The sequence below is a fragment of the Equus caballus genome, chromosome 4 (assembly GCF_041296265.1).
Source record: "Equus caballus isolate H_3958 breed thoroughbred chromosome 4, TB-T2T, whole genome shotgun sequence".
NCBI lineage: Eukaryota > Metazoa > Chordata > Mammalia > Perissodactyla > Equidae > Equus > Equus caballus.
In genome coordinates this window covers 35760785-35788452 of record NC_091687.1, presented here as the reverse complement: position 1 = coordinate 35788452, position 27668 = coordinate 35760785, and the positions used below count along the sequence as shown (strand labels likewise).

General features: G+C 38.0%; 1 protein-coding gene and 1 long non-coding RNA gene across 16 annotated transcripts in view; one reads left to right on the top strand and one right to left on the bottom strand.

The window, feature by feature from the left end:
* Positions 1-1597, top strand: part of LOC138923892 (uncharacterized) — a 35353-nt gene extending 33756 nt beyond the window's left edge. Inside the window, exon 3 of the long non-coding RNA XR_011438128.1 lies at positions 228-1597. This is a non-coding gene — a long non-coding RNA (uncharacterized lncRNA). The remainder of the gene's footprint in view (positions 1-227) is intronic.
* Positions 1-27668, bottom strand: part of CROT (carnitine O-octanoyltransferase) — an 85896-nt gene that overhangs the window by 41185 nt on the left and 17043 nt on the right. For 2 of the 15 annotated variants that reach the window (XM_070265585.1, XM_070265587.1), the window contains exons 2-6: positions 12637-12714; positions 9897-10032; positions 6298-6422; positions 4644-4825; positions 4353-4477 (exon numbers count right to left, since the gene is read on the bottom strand). In XM_070265585.1, the coding sequence (XP_070121686.1) occupies positions 4353-4477; positions 4644-4825; positions 6298-6422; positions 9897-10011 (547 nt within the window). In that variant the 5' untranslated portion in view covers positions 10012-10032; positions 12637-12714. Of the gene's footprint in view, positions 1-4352; positions 4478-4643; positions 4826-6297; positions 6423-9896; positions 10033-12636; positions 12715-12827; positions 13510-27668 lie in introns of those variants that run through there. The other 13 variants (XM_070265583.1, XM_023639107.2, XM_070265582.1 and 10 more) reach the window with 13 other exon arrangements.

The following is a 27668-nucleotide window of genomic DNA, read 5'->3' as shown; positions in this document are numbered from 1 at the left end:
AAGGTCCTTGATTAGGCAAGAGGAAGTGGGGCCCAGTGCACCATATAGAAGGGTTGTCCTTAGGAGGCAGAACAGTTCATCCATTTTAAACAAGGGAAGGCAAAGTATATGACTGTGCATTAATGTATTACAAGGAGGTTGCAAGATGGGTAAATATTTGAATGAGTATGTTTTCTATGACGGCTGTAACAAACTACCACTAATAACACAAAATTATTATCTTACAGGTCTGGGGACCAGAAGTCTGAAATGTGTCTTACTGGGCTAAAATGAAGGTATCAGCAAGTCTGTGTTCTTTCTGGAGGAAGAGAGAGAATCCGTTTCTAGAAGAATCTGTTTCCTTCACTTTTCCAGCTTCTAGAGGGTGCCCACATCCGTGGGCTCATCCATCTTCAAAGCCATCAAGGGAGGATCACGACTTTATCATGCTGCCATCTCTTTGTTCTCTTTTCTGCCTCTTTATTCCACTTACAAGAACTCTTGTGATTACTCTGGGCCCACTTGAATAATCCAGGATAATCTCTCCATCTCAAGGTCAATTGATTGGTAACCTTAACTTCATCTGCGACCTTAATATCCCTTTACCATGTAACCTACACATTCAACAAGTTCCAAGGATTAGGAAGCGGACATCTTTGGGGAGCCATTATTCTGCCTAATCAGATAGGCTGGTAAATTTGGTGATGGAAAGATTGCTTCATATTTGTTGAGAATAAGAAAAGAATTTACTAGCTGAGAATAAGGAAGGACAAGGCATGAAACAGTCTTCTCTAGAAGTGAGAGAATGACCTGACAAAAGAATACGGCAAGGTAGCGCTGTGGGTCCACTTGAGGTTTAACTGAGAAAAGTAAGTGAAGTTTTGTGGTTTTCTCTGGCCAAGTAAATTGCTAGGGTAGATATCTTTGATATGTAGAAATAAGACAGAAGATTGAAATTTAATGGTTGGGGTTGGGATAGGGAGGGAGTGGGTGGGCAAAGATTTGAATGTGTATTCAATGGAGCGGTTACAGTGAAAAACCACAGACAGAAGTGAAGACTGGGGGTGGTGGAGGGAGAAATGGAACTGCGAAAAACTGTAGTAGGGTAAATGAATTGTAAGTCACAATGTGGTCAAAGAAAAATGTGGCTGAGGTGGACTACTAAAGGAAGTGAGTTGGGAAGAAAAAGTGGAGATGCCAGTGAGATGCCTACAATTGAGATGTTAGAGGTAATGAAGTTTTTGATAATAACAAGGTGTAGGGTATGACCATGGGAGTGGGTGGCTGCCTGAGAAGGAGTAGAGATAGAGATTCCTGCGGGAAGAAAGTTAAGGAAAGGAGAGGCCATGATCATCTATAATTGGAAGCTAAAGTCATCGAGAATGTGACTGAGGTAGTAATGGAAAGCAAGACAATGAGACTGGTGCTAAAGCAATCATTGAATGAAGAGGAATGATCATAAGGAAATTCACCGCAACACTGACATGCTGTGGTCATACAAGCTGATAGCATCTTGTGTGTGTGTGTTGAGGGGGGAATGCCCAGGGCATGAATAAATTGTAAGGAAGAAAGGAAAATGGAAAGGGTGATGGGAAATAAAGAGGACACCAACATCTCCTACACGCCTTCTAGTACCAAAGTATAAGAGAAAAAAAAATCCCCACTTGAGATGGTTATAAGGAAAGTAGTAGGCTCAAAGAATAACCAGGTTTCAGTGACAGTACCTTTCAGAAGGAAACAGGAACTTTTGGAGAAAAAGTTGAGGATATAATGGATTTTGCTGACCATGAGGTCCAGAAAGTAGAGCAGAAGTGTTTGGGGAATGAGGGGGGGTGGGTCACAGTAGTAGGGAACCTGAATCAAATTAGGCTATGCACAAATCCATGAATGCAGATGACAAGAGATGACAGGGGGAAGTCTGAACTTCTTGGGCAAAATGAGGTAAACAGGATGAAAGGCATGACTGACTCAGTCTTAATGGTCTCTTAGGGGATAAGTAAACAAACAAAACAAAACTCATTCTAACAAGTGCCTCCTTATTGACACTATCCTCTTAGTCACAGCAGCCTGCATGCTGCCCTCTCCCTCAACACACATTTCCTCCATAACCAGGATAGATTCCATGGCCCAACATTATAATTTTTCCCTGGCAAAAACCCTTAAATCCTTCACTCTCTTTTCCTCTGCACCTGCCCCTGATTGATGCTGAAGAAAAAAAACACCAACACACCATCTAATCTAACTTTAAATTCATAAATATACATCTCAAAAGGGTACTCAACACTGTTCAGCTGCCCTACACTTTCACAGCATATTTGCTTTTCCCACTTTCCAAAATAGCTTCAAACCTTCTCCTTTCTCCTCAGATCTTCCACCCCAGCTGATAACCTCAGTTCTTATTTCACCAAGGAAAACACAAGTAATACATAGGACCTCCTCATCTTCCAACAACAAAACTAACCAATCTATCTCCATCCAGATTCACACTTTCACTCCCTCTCATCCTTGCTCCTGTCAGAGACCAATCCCTCTACCCTTTCTGCTCTTGATCCTCTCAGCTCTTACCTTCTCAATGTTTTTAGCTCCTTATCCTTTCTCCTACAAGATTACTTTTCTTTCTCACCTATGTCATTCCTATGATATAATTATCACCCATCTTTTACAAAAACAAAAACAAAAATAATATCTCCCACTGTAAATCAAAACTTTTTTTTTTAAAGATTTTATTTTTTCCTTTTTCTCCCCAAAGCCCCCCGGTACATAGTTGTGTATTCTTCGTTGTGGGTTCCTCTAGTTGTGGCATGTGGGACGCTGCCTCAGCGTGGTCTGACGAGCAGTGCCATGTCCGCGCCCAGGATTCGAACCGATGAAACACTGGGCCGCCTGCAGCGGAGCGCGCGAACTTAACCACTCGGCCACGGGGCCAGCCCCCAAATCAAAACTTTTTTTGCAAGCATTAATTTCCAAATGTTGTCACCTCTTCCTCAGTTTGCTTTTATCTCCTCCAGGTGAGCTCCCTTGCACAACTTCCACTAAGACAGCTCTTGTCAAGTACAGCCTCTCTTCCCATCACGTTGACAAATCCAGTGGTCACTTTTAATTTTTATCTCATTTGACCTCTCAGGAGCATTAGAAAAAACACTTCCACCTCCTGGCTTCTGGGAGAGCACTGTCTTTGTTTTCTTCCTACCTTGGTCTCTTTTGCTGGCTCCTCCTCCTCTGACCACCAAATACTGCATTTGATTGTGATAAGAATGGTTCCCCTGATCATCTTCACCTATATTTGTTCTGAAAGCTTAGCTACTCTTATGGCTTTAAAAACGATTTCTATGCCTGCTAATGATGACTCCTAAATCTATATCTGCAGTCCTGAATTCTCCCCAGAACTCCAAACTTTGTATCCAGCTGCCTATTTACATTTCCACTTAGATATTTAAAAGGTATCTTAAACTCAACATAGTCTAAGGGACCTCTTGATTTTCCTCCCTAAATATCTCCCCTCAATTTTTTCCATCTCATAAAGCAACACATCTATCCACCCCGTTAGTTACTCAAGCCAAATATCTTGAAGTCATTTCTGATTCTACCTTTTCTCTTTTATCTCACAACCAATCTATGAATAATTCTTCTAACTACAAATCCAAAATACATAACAAAAACAACAATCTGAACTAAACAAAAACAAATAAAAAGCCAAAAAATTGTGCTGGATCATCTTATCATTCAGATCCTCAGAGAGGCCTTCCCTGACTACCTAATCTAAAACAGTCACTAAAACTAAAACTAGCAGTTACCACAACAGAATTTTCCATTTCAGGATATGTTAGGACACCAAGCAGAAATTAAACACCAGGCTACTAAACTGACAGTAAAAACAAAAACTTTGATGAGTCAATCTGAACTCTAGTGCCTTGAAGAAGAATGATACGAGGTTCTCATCTCATATAAGGGGGAAAAAGGCACACCCACAAAGAGAAATGGGGCATGAGGAGCACACACAAGAAAACACTCAAAAAGAGAATTCAGATAAGAAGGAACGAGGGTAGAAAGGGAAGGATCCAGATCATATGCTCCGGATTTCCTAATACTCTGATTCATAATTCTACTCTTGAACTAAAATTTAAACTCTCAAATGAAGCAAAGTGAGCATCAGGTTTGCAGAGAATCAAAGATATAGTTTAGAAAATCCATTCCCATAAATTACTTCCAACTAATCAGAATGACTGAAAGATAGGTTCACAAAAAGCCTTTGATTAGTCAAAATCCAGTAAGAATATTCTTCAAAAGAGTATGCTCCACAGTGTCATAACTACAACAAAACTACCCAAATCCTAATGCCTTTACCAAAAAACGTACCCAAGTTTTCTACTTACCAGTCCTAAAATAACTCATAACTGAATCTCTAGTAATTCCTGGCACCTTGCAGGTAGAAAATAGCATTCGGAATTGACTCATATCTAGAGGAGTATTTCCAACTTTATGAACAGGCACTTTTTCTCTATTGAAACAAAAACAAGTATTTTTTATCAAGAAGTCATTATAAACCTTATAAACTAAACAGTCACAACTCTAGCATTCATCCCCAAACTAAATCAAGCTTCTCAACATTTTGCTACCTGAGACCTTGAGTAAATCTGTTACTAAATTCACATAACTATCCTTACTTTCTTAATAGCTGCCAGTAGTTTAAGTTATGCCAAAGATTTATACTTCCTCTTTCCAACTGGGTGCCTTCCTTTGGAGGCCAATAGTGTTCAATATAGGGCGCAGGACCCGCAAAGTTGACATTCAGTTGTGACGGCATACGAACATCCAGATATGCAACATTCAGCCACCACTCTTCCAGCTAAAAGAAATTAAAAACATCAGCCTAATGATATTGATAATACTTGAATGTGTAAGTGCTGGCAAAAAAAATAAATAAATAAAAAAGAGCTAAATTTGTTCTTTTTGCTTTAGTCTTCAATACTTAACGTATGTTCTTGTTTTAAATCATCATAGATATTGAAAAATGCTATTGTGATCATTTCTTTCCTTTAGAATTGAAGGATCTTAAGTACTATTCAGTTTAACTACATTATCAAAAACATGAAACAAGAAAGCACTAAAAAGACACCTTCAGACAGATCAAATTGTCACAAATACTCAACAAAGTACTTAAGTGTGTTTTCTCAGAGCACCTGGTGTATAACATGCATTCAACAAATCCTCACTTAAATATAACAGTTATTAAGGCATTTACAATTTTCCTTTCCCAAGCAAAAACGGAAATATCAAATCAGAAATATAAAAACTTTTTGGTGGACTAAAAACTAATTTAGATTTCTCAAAGACACTACTTTCTATGTGTACCTCTTTCACAATACACAATTGAATTTCATACATAAGTAAACAGATCTCATAAAATTGCTTGGCATTCTTTTTGAAGAAATTGATGTTATAAACTATAATCAGTCATTCAGAAAAAGATATAAGTGAAAAAGATACAGACAGAACAACTTCTTTACCTTTACTCTGATTTAATTAAAAGCACTCAAGTTTCAAGACTGAAAATAAAGAAATCTGGAAGTAGAAAATTTTATTATTCCATCATAGGTATCAATGGCTAATGAAAAAATCAGCTTGCTTTTTATTTCTAAAACTAAAAGATAGTTACAATCATTATTTCTATACTAAGGCAATGTTTTCTAATTATGAAAACTCATTCTCTGGTTCATACTATAGAAATAAGAGTAGTTTAAGCTCAAGAGGTCAAAGAAGATTCCTTGTGGAAAATTACTGAGATCCTCAATAATTATTATACCAACATCTCAGTCTATATAACTGAAACATAGAATACTCATAATCATTCTCCATTCCAATTCTGCAATGGCCCTTTTTCTCCCCTGCACTATTTAGATATTTGTACACCACCTAAGTGAGATGTCTACTTTAGTGTTTTGGGTTTTTTAGCCTATGATTACCTGGACAAGATGTTTCTCTGAAGCATGGTCTACAGATCACCTGCATCAGAACCATAGGGAATAGTTGCTAAAATAAGGATTTCTGGGCCCCCATTCCAGAGATACCGAATTAGAATCACTGGTCCCAGGAAATCTGCATTTTAACAAATTCCCCATATGATAAGAGAGGAGCACACTCACAACACTCAAAACTCCCCAGAGTTAAATAATTCATTCATTCTTTTGGATAATGATAATGACAACAATGACTTCAAGAATTTTTAAAGTAATAATTTTAAAACAAAATATACATACATTTTTATTTTTAATTCATTAAGCATCAATTTCCTAATTATAAGCACAATAACATAAATACCCAATTTCTTTTTCCTTTTGCCCTTTCAAGTAATTTCTGGTGTAATTCTCCTCCAATCCCATTTTTAAATTTTCGGACAATTTCTTCAGTTTTCTTATATTCTTCCTCATTTGCAAAGGGCTTTACTATAAAGAAAAAATATGCATTAAAGTATTTAGACATCAAGTACCACAAACTCACCTCAATTTTTATTACTTATACAAACCTTAAGACTCAGATATGTAAAACAACTATGTATGTATTCATTATCACAGAAGCCCAATAAGTTACAATAATTTAGTACATGATAATGGCTGAAAAGCAACAATGCAAAATACTATAAAAAATAAAACAGTGGATATTATGTAATCTGATAATCATGGTCTGAAAAATTATTTTAAAATAGTCCAAGATGATAGTTAAAATGACAAAGACAGAGCTATCGTCTAGCTATTAGTCAATAGGAAAGTAAATCCTGTTTAGCCACGAATAATAGAAATTAAGCTCCTTTCCACTAATGTTCAAGCAAAGCCTTGAACATTATGTATATATGCAATATGTATGTAAATTTAAGTGTAAAGCCTGCCCAGAGCTGTTTAGGGTGTCTTGTGGCCAATAATGGTTTCCTTCAAAAAAGAAAAAAAAGGATACAGGGTTCTTAGTCCATGAAAAACTGTTCTGAAAATTAAGCTGTAGATGAAAGTAGAATAGAAATCAAGGGACATTAATATTAATATCTTCCTTTTGTTTTATTTTGTCTCTTCAAAGTCTTATCTTTTTTTTTTTAAAGATTTTATTTTTTTCCTTTTTCTCTCCAAAGCCCCCCAGTACATAGTTGTATATTCTTAGTTGTGGGTCCTTCTAGTTGTGGCATGTGGGACACTGTCTCAGCGTGGTTTGATGAGCAACGACATGTCCACGCCCAGGATTCGAACTGACAAAACACTGGGCCACCTGCAGCAGAGCGCGCGAACTTAAGCCACTCAGCCACTGGGCCAGCCCCTTCAAAGTCTTATCTTAAACTCAATTCAAAAGCTGTATTCAGAGAAAGTATAAATGAAGTGAATAATCAAAAAAAGTGAATAATCAGTGAATTTTTAAAAAAAGAAATTAGAACTTCCAGATGAGAGTAGATAAGAAAAAAGAGAGAAAAAGAAGATATAAAAAAAATCAGAGGGTTTCCAGTTAAAGTGATCTAAATACATACATTTATTTCCACTCCTGAAAACTCACTAAAATGACAGTGAAGTAATAAAAAAGGCATAGATTCATAAGGACAAAGAAAATGAAAGAAGAGAGGACAGCATACAAGTTAAACTAACATTTTACAAATTAGAAAACACATGGGAAACCGGTAACTGACTTTGTAGAACGGAGAAACTTAATATCTAAACCCTGGAGATGGAAGGGAGGAGGAGACAGGGTGGGGTTAGGTGCAAACCAAGAAGCAGCCCCATCCCTGCAGCAGAATCCCAGAAAGCTTCAACAGTTCAACACAGGTGGGCTCCCAAAGGCAAGGGGCAAAGAAGGCTCAAAACAGGAGGACTGTTGGAAAGTCTTTAAAAGCAGCAGACAACCACGCCATCCACGCTAGACCCTGCAGATCTCTTTCTCCACTCTAGAAAGCCAGGCAACTTCCTCCCAATGCCAGTAGAAATCCAGAGGTTTACTCTCAGGAGTTGAACCAGACAAACTGAATACATAGGTTCTACCCCATATTGAAAAACAGGGATTATAATGAAAGTATACACCCAGAACAATGAGTCCTCCAGCCCCCTTCCCCTACCCAGCCCCCAAAACACTAGCAGTCAGGCTTATGCCTTCTGAACAAAAGATGAGAGGATTCTTCTTTGGGGAAACCAGTCAGTCCAAGAGAAAGGAGTATTTGGCTATGCCCTAATGGAACTGCTATACCTCTGCCCTATTACCCTACAAGGCTTAATATAAGGTCCCCTAGCCTCGAAGCCCTACCCATGCACACAGAGGTCCCAATCAGGTTTAAAGGTCTGACTCTTAAATATGAATGACTAAGGATTACCAGATATTGAGGAAAGCCTCTCACATGAGTCAGAGAGCAGAATGGAACAAAAAAAGGATTGGTGATATCAAACAGTACATAGACCAAAAAGGGAAAGGCACAAATAATGAAAGGGAAACAGTTTTTTTAACTAAAAGCTTAGCCCAGAAGGACCCAGATCTAAGTAATAGGAATTCCAGAGAGCAAAGGGAGGAGAAAACTATCAAAGAAACATACTTTAAAAATTTCTTAGAACTGAAGAACATGACTTTTAAACTAAAAGAACCCACTGAGTGTTCAGAGAGATAAATGTAAATACCTACACACGTGTAAAAACCTACATCACTGGGAAATTCAGAATGGTAGGGACAAAGAAAAACGTTCTCAAAGGCATCCTGAGAGTAAAAAACAACAGGTCACATATAAAGGATCAAACATCAGAGGGGCATCAGATTTCTCAAGAAGAACAGTTTCTTCAAAACTCTTAAGAAAAATCATTTCCAACCCAGAATTCTATACTCCACCAAACAATCAAGTATGAATGTAAAATACATTCATTTTTAGGTCTTAGATTCCTTTCCTCCTAGACACGCTTTCTCAAGTAGCTACTGAAGATACATTGCACCAAAATGAGGGAAGATAAAGAGGAAGATGGAATCCAGGAAGTAGAGAATCCAACACAGGAGAGAGAGGCGAAGAGAACTGCCAGGATGGTGGCCGAAGGAAAGCCCCAGGATAACAGCTGTCCAGCCAGCTCAAGAAAAGTGAATGCTGACTGAACCAGAAGAGTAGAGGGCCCCAGCAGAGATGTCTCCAAGAAGAAATGAAACTAAGAGAATATCTTATGTGTTTAAATTCAGGGATTTTCAGTGTATTGAAGTGTTTGGAATTCAATTCATTATGGATACAAAGTACTAAGCAAATGAAAAATGAGGAAAAACAAAATGTAGCAAAAAGATAATCAAAGTACACTGAATGGTTCTCTTGTGAATAATCGCATAACCATAAACCCTAAATGGTCAGGCGATTTAATTCAAATAAATACTGATTTAAATCAGGTGAAACCTGATTTAATACTAATTTAATCCCAAATGGTGATTTTGTACCACTATATTGAGAGAATGAGAGAGAAAATGTGGATATGTTGGATCACATATACATTGGGTGTAGGGGGAAGGAAGGTTATGAGATACAGAAAGTTAAACCCACATCTTTTTAGGAACGAATTTAAAATATTTACAACTAAAAATTCAAGAAATAGTAATATAAGAATGTTGGTTTAAATCCAGAGATAAACAACACAAGAAACAGAAACAATATTTGAAAATGCTTGCCTGAGGGAGTGGGATTTGCAGGATTCCCAGTTTAAGGCGGGATGAGGCAGAGGACTACTACTTTTTATTGTAAGCCTAATAGTACTATCTGGCTTTACAAACTATGGAAAAATTAACATGAGAGAGGAGAAGTTTTGGACATTTTAAGAATACTTTAATTATCATGAGCCTAGAGGAAAAAGCAATTAGATCCTCATCAACTTCTAACAATTTCACAGTTTTCTAAGTTGCTAACAAAATTAATATACACTAGAAGATTACAAACATACCTGATTCAAGATATCTTTTTAATGATTCTTCAAGTGAAGGAACAGGCAGTGATGGAAGAGAATCTTGGTACTGAAATGTTCGTTCTTCAGCTGATTTAGCCAACTGATTTTCCATGATGCAATCACAATCGGAAAACTAAAGAAAAAAGCCCTCACAACTTCAATCTCATAAATATTCTTATATATGCTAGTTCCAATTCACCAAATTAATATCTAGGGACCACAGGCTACCCAGGACTTGATGCTAGTTCTTAAGGCATTCATAAACTTGTCAGAGAGAGAAAAACAAATTTTTTTTTTAAAGTATAGACTCACAGTGCTAGAGGCTAAGGAGTGATCAATGGGAACGGCATAATTATCATTAATTGAGCATCCACTATTTGCCAAGTACTGCAGTGTTAAAGAAAATGTGTTATCTCCTTAATCTTCATATTATCTCTGAATGATGGCATTCACGGCCACTCTACATATGAAGAAACCAAAACTCAAGAGAGATTTAGTAACTTGCCCAAAGTCAAAGCAACAACTCAAGCCCAGATCTGTTTGACCGCGATCTTCCAAGTATATAAAGGCTACACGATAGCGGATGAGGAGACCTGCAGGAGGTCTAAATGGGGAAGTACAATTCAGATGCAGAAAAGGATGGGCTGAAAGAAAGAATTTTGAAGAGCAAAGTATAAAGAAGTGTGGAAAAGTCATCCAACTGTCGAGTTACAGAATATTATAGTATACACAAATCACATGACAAGCTGCTGTGACCTAACTGTGCAGATGGTATATGCAGATATGCAGAATGGTTTCACACATCCCAAAGCAATCTTCAACACTTTCCACAACTGTATTAATTTTCATCAGAGAAATCAAACTAACTCAAAACTAAATCAAAATGAATGATGTATGTAAGTGCTAAATGAAAAATGAGATTTCTCAAAGAAATTAAATTATATAAATATATATAAATTAAATTATATATTAAAATAGCAATTGAGAAATCAAGAACATTAATATTGAATAAGAATTTCCTGTCCTTTAAATACTACTTTTTAAAACTAACAGCAAAGCCAAACAAAATATTCCACTCATAGAACGTTACAGAATAAACCATCAAAAACAAGGGTGTGGCAGAGACTGTTTTCAGCCAATATCATTTTTCCCATTCTTTCTTAACAGAATCCTGAGTTTTAGTTGGGTATACAGCCACAAAACTGTATCTTTCCTACTCTCCCTTGGAGCTCAAGTCCAGGTTTGTGATGTATGTCACAAAGGTCATGCCCCTATTAAGGACTACATGTGCTCTCCCTGTGCGTTCTCTCTTTCTCACTGCCTAGCAGGTAGTGCCAACTGGAACGGCATCTTGGACCTATTATTGGAAGCCATGCACTGAGGCTGTCAGAATCTACTAGCTCTGGACTCCTTCCTCTACATGTATGAAAAAACTTTTATCTTATTCATGCCATTGTATTCTGGCCTTTCTTTGCTAGGGTAGAAGAGCTTAGCCTATACCACTAATATAAAGAGAGAATCCAAAAATGAGGTACAACAAAGATCTCATAGTTTCTCCCTATCTAATGACTTTGGCTGCACTTCTCTTTGACCATCCATAAACATGGTTTTAGACCTAATGGAAATGTAGATCTAGGACCAAATACCACGTGCCTCTGGACAACCAACTTTAACTGAATTTCCTTATCTGTAGAGAGGATAATCATATAATCAGATAGAGTTGTTAGGATTTTTTTAAAAACCGCCTGCAAAAGCACATTATAAAAATAATCTAGTAGAGACAACCATATTATCCTAGATAGAATTTCTATGAACGGCCCCCAGGATTCCACTCCCTCTAATCCACAGAACCTATGAATATGAGATTATCACTTCCATGAGTGTGACTGTGTTATTTTATACAGTCAACTGACCTTAAAGTCGGGAGATTATCCAGGTGGGCCTAATCTGATCACTTGAGCCCTTAAGAGCAGAAAGCTTTCTCTAGCTGGTGGCAGACAATGAGTCAGGGAGATTAAAAGCATGAAAAGTGTTGGAGGTGTTGTCTGGCTTTGAAGATGCAGATGGTCAGTCTTATGGAACTGAGAGAGGCTTCAGCTGACAGTACAGAAATGGGAATCTTGGTCCTACAACTGCATGGAAATGAATTCTGCCAACAACCTCAATGAGCCTGCAGGTGGATTCCGCCCCCCAGAGCCTCCGGAAAAGAGCCCAGACATACAGAAACCTTTATTTCAGCTTTGTGAGATCCTAAACAGAGTACCCAGCTAAAACCCGCATGGACTTCAGATCTACAGAAGCTGTGAGATAATAAATTTATCTTTTTAACTGTTAAAAAAAAAGTTTGTTAAGTTTGTAATAAATTGCTATGGTAGCAATAGGAAACTAATACACATATATATAAAAGATAAATTATTCTCTGTGTACCTCCCTGCCACTTAATAGACTCTAGGAAACTGAGACCAAGATTACTAATTCCATTCTCACTACAATCTCACCTCACCAGGAAGTACATGTTAAAAATATGAATTATCAGATTCTTTCATGAAGGATTATTTGCCATGAATTTTCAACCACAAAGATTAAATTAAATAATATAATTACAAAAGAACCTATATATGCATTTAGAAAATGAGGACACTGGATTCAATTACAGTGGGCTTCCTGGTGGCATTAAGATGTAAACTCAAAGCGGAAAGTCAATCAGAAACAAGTAAAAAAATAGATTGTCACATACCAGTACACCAAGATGAACTGTTTAGGACTGCCGGTAGCCTGCTGCAACAATTCTGTTTTGAGATCACAAGCCTGGCGACTGTGGGAAGGAAGAAAGAAGCTTAACAATTGCAGGGGGGGGATAATTAACAAAAACTTGGAAAGAGGGTGGAAGGCAGACAAGCCAGGGGTTGGGAGGCCCCAAGACTCAACTTTTGGTAATCACAGCCAACACATGCGAAAGTCCATCTGCTAGAGAGCTGGATAAAAATTACTACAGGATTAACTAGGTTTCGGACAATCGTACTCCGTTCCATTAGACAGGTCCACAGGATACAAAGTACATCCCGATGCCCAGGTATCCGGTGCCGGCGCCCTGTCGCAGGGGACAAGCGTTCAACGCTTGGTTCCAGGAGGAGCAGACGGCGACGAGAGCGGAGACTCCTCCCACCAACCCAAGGGCAGCTCTGCACACTCAAGAGGCCACCAAGAGAGAGACAACTCCAACCAAACATCACGACGGACCAGCCAGCGGACCAGCCTAGCGGCCCAACCTCAAGGGTACCTCTCCGACCCCGGCAGGTGAGATCACTGATGACAGGAGACCCTCGCTGAGTCCTGACACCTCCGTCGTTCTACACTATTTAACTCCGTTCTACAGGACGTAACTTTCCCCCACCCGCTGAGGATTAAGGGAGGGAGGGGGCGCAGCGTCGCCCGCCTGCTTTACCTCGCAGCCGAGCCAGTCGGCTCCCTAGCGGCAGCCAAGGAGAGCGGCAATTGGATGGAAAGCCGCGAGGGTCCCTCCCCGAGAACATTGGGGAACAGGGATTGGATGGAAAGCCGCGAGGGTCCCGCCCCGAGAACATTGGGGAACAGGGATTGGATGGAAAGCCGCGAGGGTCCCGCCCCGTACTTGAAGCGGGGGGCGGGCCGGGCCTGCGCTCTAGTGGGACCCGCTCGCTGTTCCCGTGGGTGTCCTCTGCGCGGGGTTGGATTCTAGGCTGTGGGCCTGGGACGGGCTCGCGGGATGGCACATGGACTGTGTGAACACTGTCGGGCAGCAGTTAACTGCTTGCCGCAGGTGGAGCACAGCGCCCTGGCCCGAGATACGGCGGGGCTTCTGGGTCGGCGGTGCTCCGCCCACGCAGGTACCGAACCCTCGGAGACCGACGCAGGAACGGGTTGCTCAGACCCATTTTCACCCAACTTGTACAAGACTGGGCACCCTGTTTCCTTTTCTATTCTAGCCCCAGCTCTGACTTATCAGCCACTCCTCCCCCTTCTCTGTGCGACGCTTTTTGCAGCCTCCAAACAAGAATTTATACCAACGCGTTTCCTGTGTCCTGGCAAGAGAACAGTTGACCACACAGATTCCTAGTTGACCTGTCTTTGCCTTCATACACTGAAGCTGAAGTTTGCCCGCTTAGGTGTGCTTCAAGCACTGCGCCATCCAGGGCCTCCCTATCTTCCTCCAGGTCTTCATGCTGCCTGAGATCCTTGAAGCCTCCAGGGATGCTCACACTGAAAGCTTGGGGTTGATCTGATGTCTTTCATTATCGCACCAAGAAATGGCCTTTTTAACCAGAGCTAGACAAGTTCTAGAGGAAAATCATAATGTGGTTAACTTAGTTTCCAAGGCTAATCTATTTTCCGTTTACCTCCTGAAATATAGTTTCATTTTTTTCATTTTAAATACTCTTTCAGTTTTGTGAAAGAAAAGACCAATAGTTTACAGTGAGTCTGAACTAGATACCAAACATTAAGAACTACATTTCAAATTACTATGTTATTACAGATGCCAATCTTTTGTCTTTCCTAACTCCCTTAATAGTAAATCTGACCTGAACAGAACTGAGGCCATGTATAACTGAATATTGACTTAGCGTGAATATTCCTAAGTTTTCTACAGAAATCTTAATGTGTTTGATTACAGTGCAGCTCTAGCGCTTGCTGGAGGTGTTGCATAATATATGGCAGACAGACCTTTCTAATAAAAGTTCTGAATTCTGAAACATTTCAGGCCAAAGAAATTTCAGATAAGAGGTTGTAAAGTTGTAGTAATTTCCGAAGACACCATAAGGAACTTTTATCTCATAGTATGTAAGTGCTGTGTTCTGGATAATGTTAAAATTGGCTTACAAGATAGTATTCTTGGAGTAATAAAAAGCTACTCAAAAACTTTCATTGTACATTTTTCTCATGTCTAGTGAATTTTGCCACCTGTGAAAAAGTTTCTGCATGTTGAATGCCTGTTGGTGGCATAGAACTTCGGGTCACCTAGCTTCACCGTCCTTCTCCTGGTCTTGGTATTTATTTAAAGGGAAACAAGATATTTCTGAAAAGATTCTTGGAGAGAGAAAAAATTGTGAGACTGTATGAAAATAAGTGGAACAGAGACCTGAGTGTGGAGGGGGAAGAAAGGTAATCTTTTAAAATATACTGATAAGCAGATGTACCAATAATCTCCCAAAGCATATATTTATAGGTGACTTTTTCTTCAAAATGCATAATATATATTTTAAAGTCAGATTCCAAATTGTGTTCTGTTCAGGTTAGATTTGAACTAGTTTGCATTTTTTAGAGTGAGATGGAAGATAGTAGCTAGTGAGGAAGATGTTTCAGGCACATGAAGTGTATTGATAACAAGAAGTTGTTCCAAAATTAAAAATTGACTGTGAGTCAACTATTTTTCTGGAGAAAACCTGTAAGTACTACAAGTGGGGATAATAAGTTTTTTTAAGTTGCCTTAAAAGATCTTTCATTTTTAATCCTATGTAGCTCTTTCTCAGTATACCCCAAATAGAAAAACTCATAAACAAGTCTGAGGAAGTTCCATCATAAAAAGTATAAAAATACTAGAAGTTTACATTTCTATCTGCAAAGCTAGCTTGCTGCTAAGACTTATGACTCTAAAAAGTAATGATATGTAGTATAAATAGCTCTAATCTATGGAACAGATCTTTAACCTATTTTCATCTGGATGTGTAACATAAGCATATTGAAGAAATAATTATGTAATCTTTTTTTTTTTTACTGGGAAAGTTTGCCCTCAGCTAACATCTATTGCCAATCTTCCTCTTCCTTTTTTTTTTCTCCTCCCCAAAGCCCAAGTACATAGCTGTATATTTCAGTTGTAGGTCCTTGTAGTTATATGTGAGCTGCTGCCACAGCATGGCTACTGACAGATGAGTCTTGTGGTTCCACGCCTGGGAAACTGAACCCCTGCCACCAAAGTGGAGTGTGCTGAACTTGAACTGCTAGGCCATCAGGGCTGGCTCAACCTTTTCTTATTTTTTTGTTGGACCGGGGCAGTAGAGGAGTGGTCATTTTGGGAAGTAGCCAACAGCAGGTTAAAGTATGCTGCGTGCAAAGTGGTCAACCTGAGATTAAAAACTAACTCCACTACCAACAGCAGATGTATGTACAAAGGACCTCTTTTTAGCATTTGGTTTGGGGTTGCCTTTGATGATATTCACTGTGTATAAAAATTTACCACCAAAATGCTAGGAAAGAGTTAAGGTAACTATGATGTTTTTATATCTCAGAAAAATTCTTTATTACTAAACAGAATATAACATTTTAAAAAAATTTAGCTTCATCAAGCTATAATTTATACACCATAAAGTTTGCCCATTTAAATGACATTTACTATATTCGCAGGATTATACAATCACCATAATCTAATTTTAGAACATTTTTGTCACCCCAAAAAGAATGTAATCATTGGCAAACACTCCTCAGCCACACCCCACCCCCAATTCCCCAGCCCTATGCAGCTGTTAATCTACTTTCTGTCTCTATAGATTTACCTATTTTGGACATACATATGAACAGGATCACACAATATGTAGTCTTTTGTGACTAGCTTCTTTCACTTCAAGATTCATCCACGTTTATTAGATATCAGTACTTCATTCCTTTTTATGACTGAATAATATCACATACTGTGGATATACCACATTTTGTCTACCCATTCATCAGCTGATGGACATTTGGAAATTTTCCATCTTTTATCTATTATGAACAATGCTGCCATAAACATTTATGCACAAGTTTTTGTGAGAATATATATTTTCAGTTGTTTTGGGTGTATACCTAGGAGTGGAATTGTTGGGTCATATGGTAACTCTATGTTTAACATTTTTAAAAACTGCCAAACTGCTTCCCAAAGTAGCTGCACCATTTTACATTCCCATCAGCAATGTATAAGGGTTCCAATTTGTTCACAAAAAAATGTAACAATAGTACATGTTATTGTCCATCTTTTTGATTATAGCCCTCCTGGTAGATGTGATGAGATGTGTTAGCTCATTGTGGTCTTAATTTGCATTTCGTTGAAGACTGATGATGTTGAGCATCTTTTCCCTTGCTTGTTGGCATCTTTGTGCATCTTCTTTGGAGAGGTATCTGTTCAGATTTTTTACCCATTTTTTCATTGGGTTGTCTTTTTGTTGTTGAGTTGTAAGTGTTCTTTATATATTCTGGATACAAATCTCTTATCAGATATATGATTTGCAAATATGTTTCTCCCCTTCGTGGGTTGTCTTTTTACTTTCTTGATAATGTCCTTTGAAGCACAAATGTTTTAATTTTAATGATTTCCTACTCATTAATCTTGTCTTTTGTCACTTGTGATTTTGATGTTGTAGCTAAGAAATCATTGCCTAAGTTAACATCGTAAAGACTTGCTCATGTGTTTTCTTCTAAGAGTTTTGTAGCTTTTGCTCTTATACTTATGCCTATGATCCACTTTAAATGATTTTTTGTGTAGTATGAAGTAGGGGTCCAAATTCATTCCTTTACATGTGGAAATCCAGTTGTCCTAGCACCATTTGTTGAGAAGCCTATTTTTTCCCCATTGAACTGGCTTGGGCCCTTTGTCAAAAGTTAGTGGACCATAAATGATAGGGTTTATATCTGCACTGTCAATTCTCTTTGAATCATCTACAGGATATGCTGTTCTTTGCCAGTGCCACACTGTCTTGATTACTGCAGCTTTTTAGTTTTGAAACCTGGACGTCTGAGTCTTTCAAGATGATTTTTGGTTATTTTGGATCTCTCGTATGTCCAAGGACATAAGACTTTGCATATAGCTAGAGACAACAGAGTACAGTGTTTCATTTAGTACATAAATATTGACTTTTCATGTACATTATGCTTCTGAGAACCCGATCTAATCTAGTGAACTGAACTGGAAGTATCAGTGTTCTTGGTTCTTCACGGTATCACACAGCTACCTCTTCATTTACACAGTTATTATGAGGAAGAAAGTATTCACAAATGTAATGTTCAATATGAATATTTATTAATAACACTAGGTTTATAGTCTATATATTGCATAATATTCATGTTTATAAGTGTCTGGGGACTTTTCCAATTTATGGTATCCAAGAAAATAAGAGAAATGATGTATATGTATCCTCAAAAGGAAACCAGTTTTATTCAGTTTCATTTTGAATAACTACTCTATAGTTTATCAAAAAAGTACTGTAGTCATCCCCCTACTGAAACATCAGTGGGGGCTAGTCAACAGGCCGTATGTTCACAGGCAAATTATATTAGCTAGACTCTATCTTGGAAAATCATTGGAGAAAATGGTCATCCTTGAAATTGTGGGTGATCTACCTGATTGTTTCATCATGCTTGCTGACATTTAAACTTGAGCGATTTTAATTTTAGGAATGTTTTTCGATTTTTAGTTGTATTTTTGTAATTAACAATATGAAATGTACCATTAACAATATAAAAATTTTCAGTCTATCAGTCAGCTTAAGTGCTTAGAGAAAAATGTTAGATTTTGAGGGTGATTTGTCATTTGTTACCTTTGTAATACAGTGAATATCTTGTCTTTTTAAAATTTGAATTCCACATTAGTTTATGCCTCATATTCTGATACATACCTTATAATGTACTTTTCCTGTTAAAAAATACATTTCTGTTGAAGCATATTGGTGTTGCATTATTTAAAATACTTCTGAGTACTTAACCATCATTCTGACTTTTTTTTCATATCCTTAAGTTATCAGAAAGGATACGATAAACGAAACAGAGGGAACTCCATCATGGGTTTACACAAAAGGGAAGGTGTCATGTTATTCTGTGTTATTTTAGCATGGTGCCTTTAACAATTTGCAGCTCCTCTAAGCTCCAGTTTTTTCAATTTTATTTTGTTTGTTTTTTACCTATCATGCTTGTGCCTAAAATTAAATTCTAACTTATAATTAATAAGTACTTTTTGAAGGTCGCATAATAAAGATTCTTATATTAGCCTTGACATGAGACAAAGTCACCCCTTATGTAACACGTTCTTGTGATTATGGAACTTAAAAAAATGGGAAGCATAAATAATTAGAATTTACCTTTAGTACCAAGATAAATGATATTTATAAAGATCTGAAATATTACATGAAGTACGGTTTGTAATGTCAAAGAGATGTGAAATCACGTTCTACATAGTCTTAGAGTCAAGCATCGCTTATCATAGTTTTATTCTTGACGGTCCTTATGTTACAAAGCAGAGACACAGAAAGGATGGTTTAATGTTTGTACTGCTACCCTTAATATCAAGAAGCTGAAGGAAGATTTTCATTTCTGCTCCAAAGACCATACTTGTCTTTTTTCCCCTTGTAATAGCATCCTTTTTCTACCATGTCGAGTTCATCTAAACATATTAACATATAAGGGACTTGGGACATACACTGTATACAAATAAGATCTCAATTGTAGTGAAGTTAAGCACAAATCCCTTTCTTTATTCTCCTTCCAATCCCTGCTTGCTTTTCTAACACAAATTCATAAAGGTTACTATGCTTCTTTGAAGAGGTAGTTTCATTTTTTAGTAGAACCATCTGTTCCTTGTTGAAACTTCTAACAACCACTGATTTTCTCACATCCCCTGCCTAGCTTTACTTTAGTTCTGGAAACAGTATCTTTGTTTATTTATTTTGAGGAAGATTAGCCCTGAGCTAACATCTGCTGCCAGTCCTCCTCTTTTTGCTGAGGAAGACTGGCCCTGAGCTAACATCCATGCCCGTCTTCCTCTACTTTGTACATGGGACACCTACCACAGCATGGCTTGCCGAGCGGTGCCATGTCCGCACCCAGGATCCGAACTGGTGAATCCTGGGCTGCTGAAGTGGAACTTGAGCACTTAACCTCTGTGCCCCTGGGCTGGCCCCTGGAAACAGTATCTTTAAAATGTCATGTCTCATTTAGCATATTTGTGGTTTCCTTTAAGCTTTCTCTTTCTGTGAATTTACAGGACCTCTAAAACCATCTGTGTTGTTTGGTTTTCATTTCTTTGTTTACCTCTGGGCACAGCAACTCACGTGAGCCTGAAGCTCATAGGACACACGTCAGGGGTAGCCAGGCTCCTCTAATATAGTTCAAAGCACTATATTGATGTTGGTCTTGAAACTTTCATTTCTTAACCCACTAAATGCCAATAACAAAAGGAATATAAACAGGAATTCTAAGACAAAGTGTGTAGAAGTGATAATACAGAATATAAACTTATCCTGACAACTAAAATCTAGCCATAAATTGGCTTACCTGGTACTACTAGATACCTATCTCGTCACATTCTAAAGCAATAATTCTCAAAAGGGAGGTGATTTAGCCAACCATGGGACATTTGGGAATGTCTGGGAACATTTTTGATTATCACAGCTGTAAGCGGAAATTTGGAATAGATGGGCCACAAAGGAAACCTGTCTATTGGTAAGGAGGGAGGAAGATGGGCTTTCATTCTGAAAATGATAACAGTAAAGTGTTTGAAAACTGTGTAAAGGACAGTGAGGAGGCCAGCTGAGATGAGAGGTTCATACTGGCTGTATATATATACAGAGAGAGAGAGAGTTGGATAGATGGTGCTAATTGATGAAGAGCCTTGAATGCTACAGAGAAAAAAAATACCCAAATTTTAAAGCTGGAAATATAACTTGTTTTAAAAATAAAAGACAGAGACCTCAAGGTGTTCATTTCCCCCCACTGCCAGTAAGGTCTACAATGCAGATTACCTTAGTTTAGGCTCTTTATTCTCTACCACATTGCCTTTCAAGATTTCTCTTTGCAATAGAAAGCCATTGTAGGTTTATAAGCTAGAAAGTGTTTTAGAAAGTGTAGCAGAGTGAGTGATAACCTGTGAAGAGATAAAACTAGAGAAGAGTCTTTAATTTTCAAGAAGAAATTCATTACTGAAGGAAAAAAAGAGCTTGCTGCTGAGGAAGCACTCCCAAGTCCCCACTGTATTATTGTTATAGCTCCCGCATTGCAAAAGGCAAGATAAGAATACAAAAGTCCCTGTTTATCAGGATGGTTATCTTTCTATAGGAAGTGTTATAAAAGTTCCACTTAAGTTATGTCTGTGTCCTTTGAACTGTCTCATCTAACTTGGAAGACAGCTACTTTCCAATCCTCAATTGCTTCATATTAAAGATACTTTAATATCTTTTTAAAAACTTAGAGAGACTGTCCCCCACGGTGTAGTGGTTAAGTTCTGCGCCCTCCACTTCGGCAGCCCAGATTCATGGGTGTGTATCCCAGACACAGCCCTACGCCACTCATCAGCCATGCTGTGCTGGCGACCCACATGCAAAAAATAGAGGAAGATTGGCCACAGATGTTAGCTCAGGGCGAATCTTCCTCAAGCAAAAAGGAAAAAAGCTTAGAGATACTCTATCATATTAGTGTTTACACAGTAGTGGATCAACTTTCATTCAACATTGTGTTCTTGCTTTGTTGAGGTAAATATATTTCATATAAAGTACTGAATACCTGAGGTGTTTTGGTGTCTCTTCTGTATTCTAAGACTTATCTGGGTGCACAAAGCCATTTAGACTTTAAGATTGTCATTTTTCCAGATAGAATTTTGCAGATGAGAATATAATGTTCTCAAATAAACAATGAACCTTTGTAAATAGATTTCAGAATAGCCTTAGAGAGCCTCAAAATTCCATAGTAGGACCATCGTGATTCAGGTAATGTGGGATGAGGCAAAGTAGTATAGTCAGAGCACTCATGGGAAGGTCTCGAAACCTACTTCTGCTGCTAACAGACATGTTCTTGAGCTAATCTCAAACCCTAGGTAGGCCTCAGCATTCCCATGGAAATAAAATGGTTCCTCTCCCTACCTACTCTATAGTTCTGAGAAACGCCCAATGAGCTTTACAAGGTGTTCCAAAGAAGGGGTCATTGTGACCATGTCTCTTGCTGGGCAGAAATCCTGTGGGAAAGTGGTGTCGTCAAGGAGTGTGTATGGTTACAATCCACCACAGGAAACTTAGAGAATTCTTTAGAGAACAAAGTGGGTTCCACCATCTCTTGCATCTGCTCTCCATTCTTTCTTATACACCAACTCCTGTAGGAAACTTTTCTTAATGCTCCCATTCTTGTCTCTTCTCACCTGTTCTTGTCCTCTTCTCACCTCTCACCAGGCTGACCTCACAATCTGTTTTCTCAGAGATCTTTTCCACTGTTTATCCCACTGTGAACCAGTCTTAGCTAGAATTTCACCCTGAGTTCTTTTGCTTAACTGTTGTTTAACTGGGATGGTTACTGTGATGGGCAGTTTGATACACTTGTTAACTCTGGCTGCCTAATATTGAAGCTTTCTTGTTAGCATTCCAAGTACTTTGGACTCTGCTTTGGAGTTCATAAGGTTCACTTTATTTTCGTTTTGTTTCATAGGAGCTGATATGTGATTAGCTAAAGAGGTAAAAGGCTATACAAATAAGTATTTATTGAGCATGCTCCTTGCCCAGCATTTGGTTAAATACAGATACAAATCAACAAGTCAATTCTGTATTTTCCAGTTTTCTGTTTCCGTGGATATGACAGATCAAAGGAGGTGGGAATGCTAAGGCATTCTTTGTCATATTTTATGGTGAAGCATGTATATCGTGGAAAATAATATTAGGCTGCTAAGTGTGTGACTTCTACAAAAAGTGCATTTGACCTTTTGCTTATATAAATATAAGTGCTGTGTTTTGTATCTTTACTTACATATTCACTTCTTCTGGACCTAATGCTATGTTTACTTTTAAATATAAATTCAACGTAGGGCACGTATCATTTTATTAGACATACTTTGCATGTCTCTAATCCAATGCCAAGCCAAAATGGGTGCTTGAGTTTTTATGTGTGAGAAAAAAAATTCCTGGGTAAGAGCTGTTATCCCTGGGTTGTAAGAATATGGATTGTTTTTTATTTCTTTACACTCCTCTGCATTTTCCAAATGGCCTAATATAAATAATTATATATATGTATATGTATATAATGTATGTTGTATATACATATTTTTATGGGACCTCATGATATCATACAGTCCTGTGTCCGGCCTTCAGAGAGATTATATGCCATTATCCTTATATGAGGTCAATGGTCAGAAGCCCAGAAATATTAAGTGACTTGTCTAGAATGATACAAGTAGGAAGTGATGAAGGAGGGACCAGAACCAAGGTTTTTCTAGCTACTAGTTTTGTATTTTTCTTGTTAAAATGAACATGACAGGTGGAAGTGTGGAACCACCCTTTCCTCCAGCAGTGTAGGTATATATTACCTACTTTATGTTAAATCTCGAATATTCCAGAACTTAAAGTGTGCAATTCAGGGTTTATGTGTGTGTGTCTATTGTCCTTACTCAATTTGAAAAATTTTCCTTTTTTTGTATATCTGAGTGCCTTACACAGTAAAATGCATATATTAGACTCTCAATAATAATACCTTAAAGAAAATATGCCAAAACATTAACAGTAATTGCTTCTGGGTTGTGGGTTAATGGTTTCCTTGTCATTTACATTTTCCTATGTTTTTATTTTCTATAATGACTACTTCAAAGTTTACCATTAATGAAGACTTATTTCTTTATAAAAAAGAGATTGATATCCCTGAGTTCACATTTTATTCCTCAAATATGGAGGAAGGTTTCTTTTATTCAACAAGCACAAATATATATTCATGGTAAATATTTAACATTGTAATGCATTGCTTTAAAAAAGTTTTCTGCCACAGACTCCTTTAATAATCTGTTGGAAGTTATGAAACCTCCCCTCAAAGAAATACAAATACACATATAGAAACAAAATATTGTAAAAAATTTCTGGAGATTCACAGATCCCCTACGGCTCACTCATGTAAACCCTCTCAGTCTTGCTCAAAGCGTGGGCTACAGTTTTCATCAGAATACCTGGAATGCTCCTATGAAATGCAGATTCCCAAACGTGGTCCCAGACTTTCTGAATTGGAGGGAGCAGTAGGGCCCAGGCATCTGCCTGTTTAACAAGACAGTCCTTCCCCAACCTCCAAGCACATGAAAAGCACAGCAAATGTAAGAGTCTCATGACCTAGGTGTCTATAGATTTCATATTCAGAATCCTAAGTAAGAATAGCAAAAATTAAAATGATAGAGAATATCTAGTGCCAGGTCTTGAAATTAGGAAGCTGAGCAGAAGGAATGTAGTTCTGCCAATACCTTGATTTTAGCCCCAGTTTTGAGCTTTTGAGATTTAAAAACCCTCTGTTGTTTTAAGCCACTAAATTTGTGGTAATTTATTACAGGAGCAATAGTAAGTTAACTTAAAATAGATAGACCAATTACTTGCCCAAGATCATATCACTAGTAAGTGATGGGTCACAAATCAAACCTAGATCCTCTCTGACTCCCAAATTCATGCTTAAACCATTATAGTAGCAGTGTGTCTTAAGTATAAATAAGGGAAGAGTAATCTATATTGAGTTATTTTAGTTAGAGATTTATTCTAAAAGTTTAAAATAATTTGTTTTTAAATTGGCACCTGAGCTAACGCTGTTGCCAATCTTTTTTTTCCTGCTTTTTCTCCCCAAATCCCCATGGCACATAGTTGTATATTTTAGTTGTTAGTCCTTCTACTTGTGGCATGTGGGATGCCACCTCAGCATGGCCTAACAAGCGGTGCCGTGTCCACGCCTAGGATCCAAACCAGTGAAACCCTGGGCTGCCAAAGCACAGCACGCGAACTTAACCACTCGGCCACAGGGCCGGCCTCTGAAATATTTCAGAAAAGGATATGTCACAGTATTTTGAGTTGGTCTTGGTATCAAGTCAGTCTTCCATACATCATAATTCCCTGTGTCAGTGGTGTATGAGACCTATTGCAATTGTTCTTTGATTGAGATAACGTACGTCCCAGCTGGCCAGGCCCTGGATTGTTACAAATCCCAGCAGTTGGGTGTCCTGCCCAGAAGGGAGTGAGAAGGACACATGGTTGCAATGGGCGTGTGGGCTTTTTTTGTTTTTTTTGAGTTTGTAATAGTTCACATCATTGTGAAATTTCAGTTGCACGTTATTTCTTGTCTGTCACCACCTAAGTGCTCCCCTTCACCCACTATGCCCACGCCCCACCCCCATTCCCCTGATAACCACTGAACTGTTCTCTTTGTCCATGTGTTTGGTTATATTCCACATATGAATGAAATTATCTGGTGTTTGTCTTTCTCAGTCTGGCTTATTTCACTTAGCATAATTCCCTCCAGGTCCATCCATGTTGTTGCAAATGGGATGATTTTGTCTTTTTTATGGCTGAGTAGTATTCCATTGTATATATATACCACATCTTCTTTATCCAATCATCAGTTGATGGGCACTTGGATTGCTTCCATGTCTTGGCTATTGTGAATAGTGTTGCAATGAACATAGGGATGCATACGTTACTTTGGATTATTGATTTCAAGTTGTTTGAGTAGATACCCAGTAGTGGGATAGCTGGGTCATATGGTAGTCCTATTTTTAGTTTTTTGAGAAATCTCCATACTGTTTTCCATAGTGGCTGCACCAGTTTGCATTCCCACCAGCCGTGTATGAGGGTTCCCTTCTTTCCACACCCTCTCCAACATTTGTTATTTTTAGTCTTAATGATCATAGCCATTTTAACAGGCGTAAAGTGGTATCTTAGTGAAGTTTTGATTTGCATTTCCCTGATGATTAGCAAAAGTTTTTCATTTTGTTCAAGTTCAATTTATTAGATTTTCCTTTCTTGAATCATATTTTGGTATCCAGTCTAAGAACTCTTCATCAAGTCCTAGATCCTGAAGATTTTCTCCTAAAAGTTTTATGCTTTTATATTTTACGTTTAAATTTATTATCCATTTTGAGTTAATTTTTGGATAAGGTGTGAGGTTTAATCAAGGTTCTTTTCTTTTCAGCCTATGGATATCCAATTGCTTCTGTACATATATATATATATTCTGAATATGAAAGCTTTATCAGATATATAATTTGCAAATATTTTCTCCCATTCTGTAGTTGTCTTTTCACTCTTTTTGATATTGTCCTTTGATGCACAAAAGTTTCTGATTTTGATGAAGTCAAGTTTATCTATTTTTATTTTTTTTATTTTTTTTTATTAATGTTATGATAGATTACAACCTTGTGAGATTTCAGTTGTACATTATTTTTAGTCATGTTCTGGGTACACCACTTCCCCCTTTGTGCCCGCCCCCCACCCTCCCTTTTCCCTGGTAACCACCGATCAGATCTCCTTGTCAATATATTAACTTCCACCTATGAGTGGAGTCATTTAGAGTTCGTCTTTCTCTGACTGGCTTATTTCGCTTAACATAATACCCTCAAGGTCCATCCACATTGCTGCGAATGGGCCAATTTTGTCTTTTTTTATGGCTGAGTAGTATTCCATTGTGTATATATACCATATCTTCTTTATCCAATCATCAGTTTCTGGGCATGTAGGTTGGTTCCACGTCTTGGCTATTGTAAATAATGCTGCGATGAACATAGGGGTACAAGGGACTCTTGGGATTTCTGATTTCAGGTTCTTAGGATAGATACCTAGTAATGGGATGGCTGGGTCATAGGGTATTTCTATTTTTAACTTTTTGAGAAATCTCCATACTGTTTTCCATAGTGGCTGTACCGGTTTGCATTCCCACCAACAGTGTATGAGGGTTCCTTTTTCTCCACAACCTCTCCAACATTTCTTGCTCTTGGTTTTGGATGTTTTTGCCAATCTAACGGGTGTAAGGTGATATCTTAGTGTAGTTTTGATTTGCATTTCCCTGATGATTAGCAATGATGAACATCTTTTCATGTGTGTATTGGCCATATTCATATCTTCTTTTGAGAAATGTCTGTTCATGTCCTCTGCCCAGTTTTTGATCGGGTTGTTTTTTTTTGTTGTTGTTAAGCAGTGTGAGTTATTTGTATATTATGGAGATTAACCCTTTGTCGGATAAGTGGCTTGTAAATATTTTTTCCGAATTAGTGAGCTGTTTTTTTGTTTCGATTCTGTTTTCCCTTGCCTTAAAGAAGCTCTTTAGTCTGATGAAGTCCCATTTGTTTATTCTTTCTATTGTTTCCCTCAACTGAGGAGTTATAGTGTCCGAAAAGATTCTTTTGAAACTGATGTCAAAGAGTGTACTCATTCTCTTCCAGAAGACTTATTGTTTCAGGCCTAATCTTTAGGTCTTTGATCCATTTTGAGTTTATTTTGGTGTGTGGTGAAAAAGAATGGTCAATTTTCAAGCTTTTCCATGTGGCTGTCCAGTTTTCCCAGCACCATTTGTTGAAGAGACTTTCTTTTCTCCATTGTAGGCCCTCTGCTCCTTTGTTGAAGATTAGTTGTCCGTAGATGTGTGGTTTTATCTCTGGGCTTTCAATTCTGTTCCATTGATCTGTGGACCTATTTTTGTACCAGTACCATGCTGTTTTGATCACTGTAGCTTTGTAGTATGTTTTGAAATCAGGGATTGTGATTCCGCCGGCTTTGTTTTTCTTGCTCAGGATTGCTTTAGCAGTTCGCGGTCTTTTGTTGCCCCATATGAATTTTAGGATTCTTTGTTCAGTTTCTGTGAAGAATGTTCTTGGGATTCTGATTGGGATAGCATTGAATCTGTAGATTGCTTTAGGTAGTATGGACATTTTAACTATGTTTATTCTTCCAATCCATGTGCATGGAATGTCTTTCCATCGCTTTATGTCGTCGTCAATTTCTTTCAAGAAAGTCTTGTAGTTTTCATTGTATATATCCTTCACTTCCTTGGTTAAGTTTATCCCAAGGT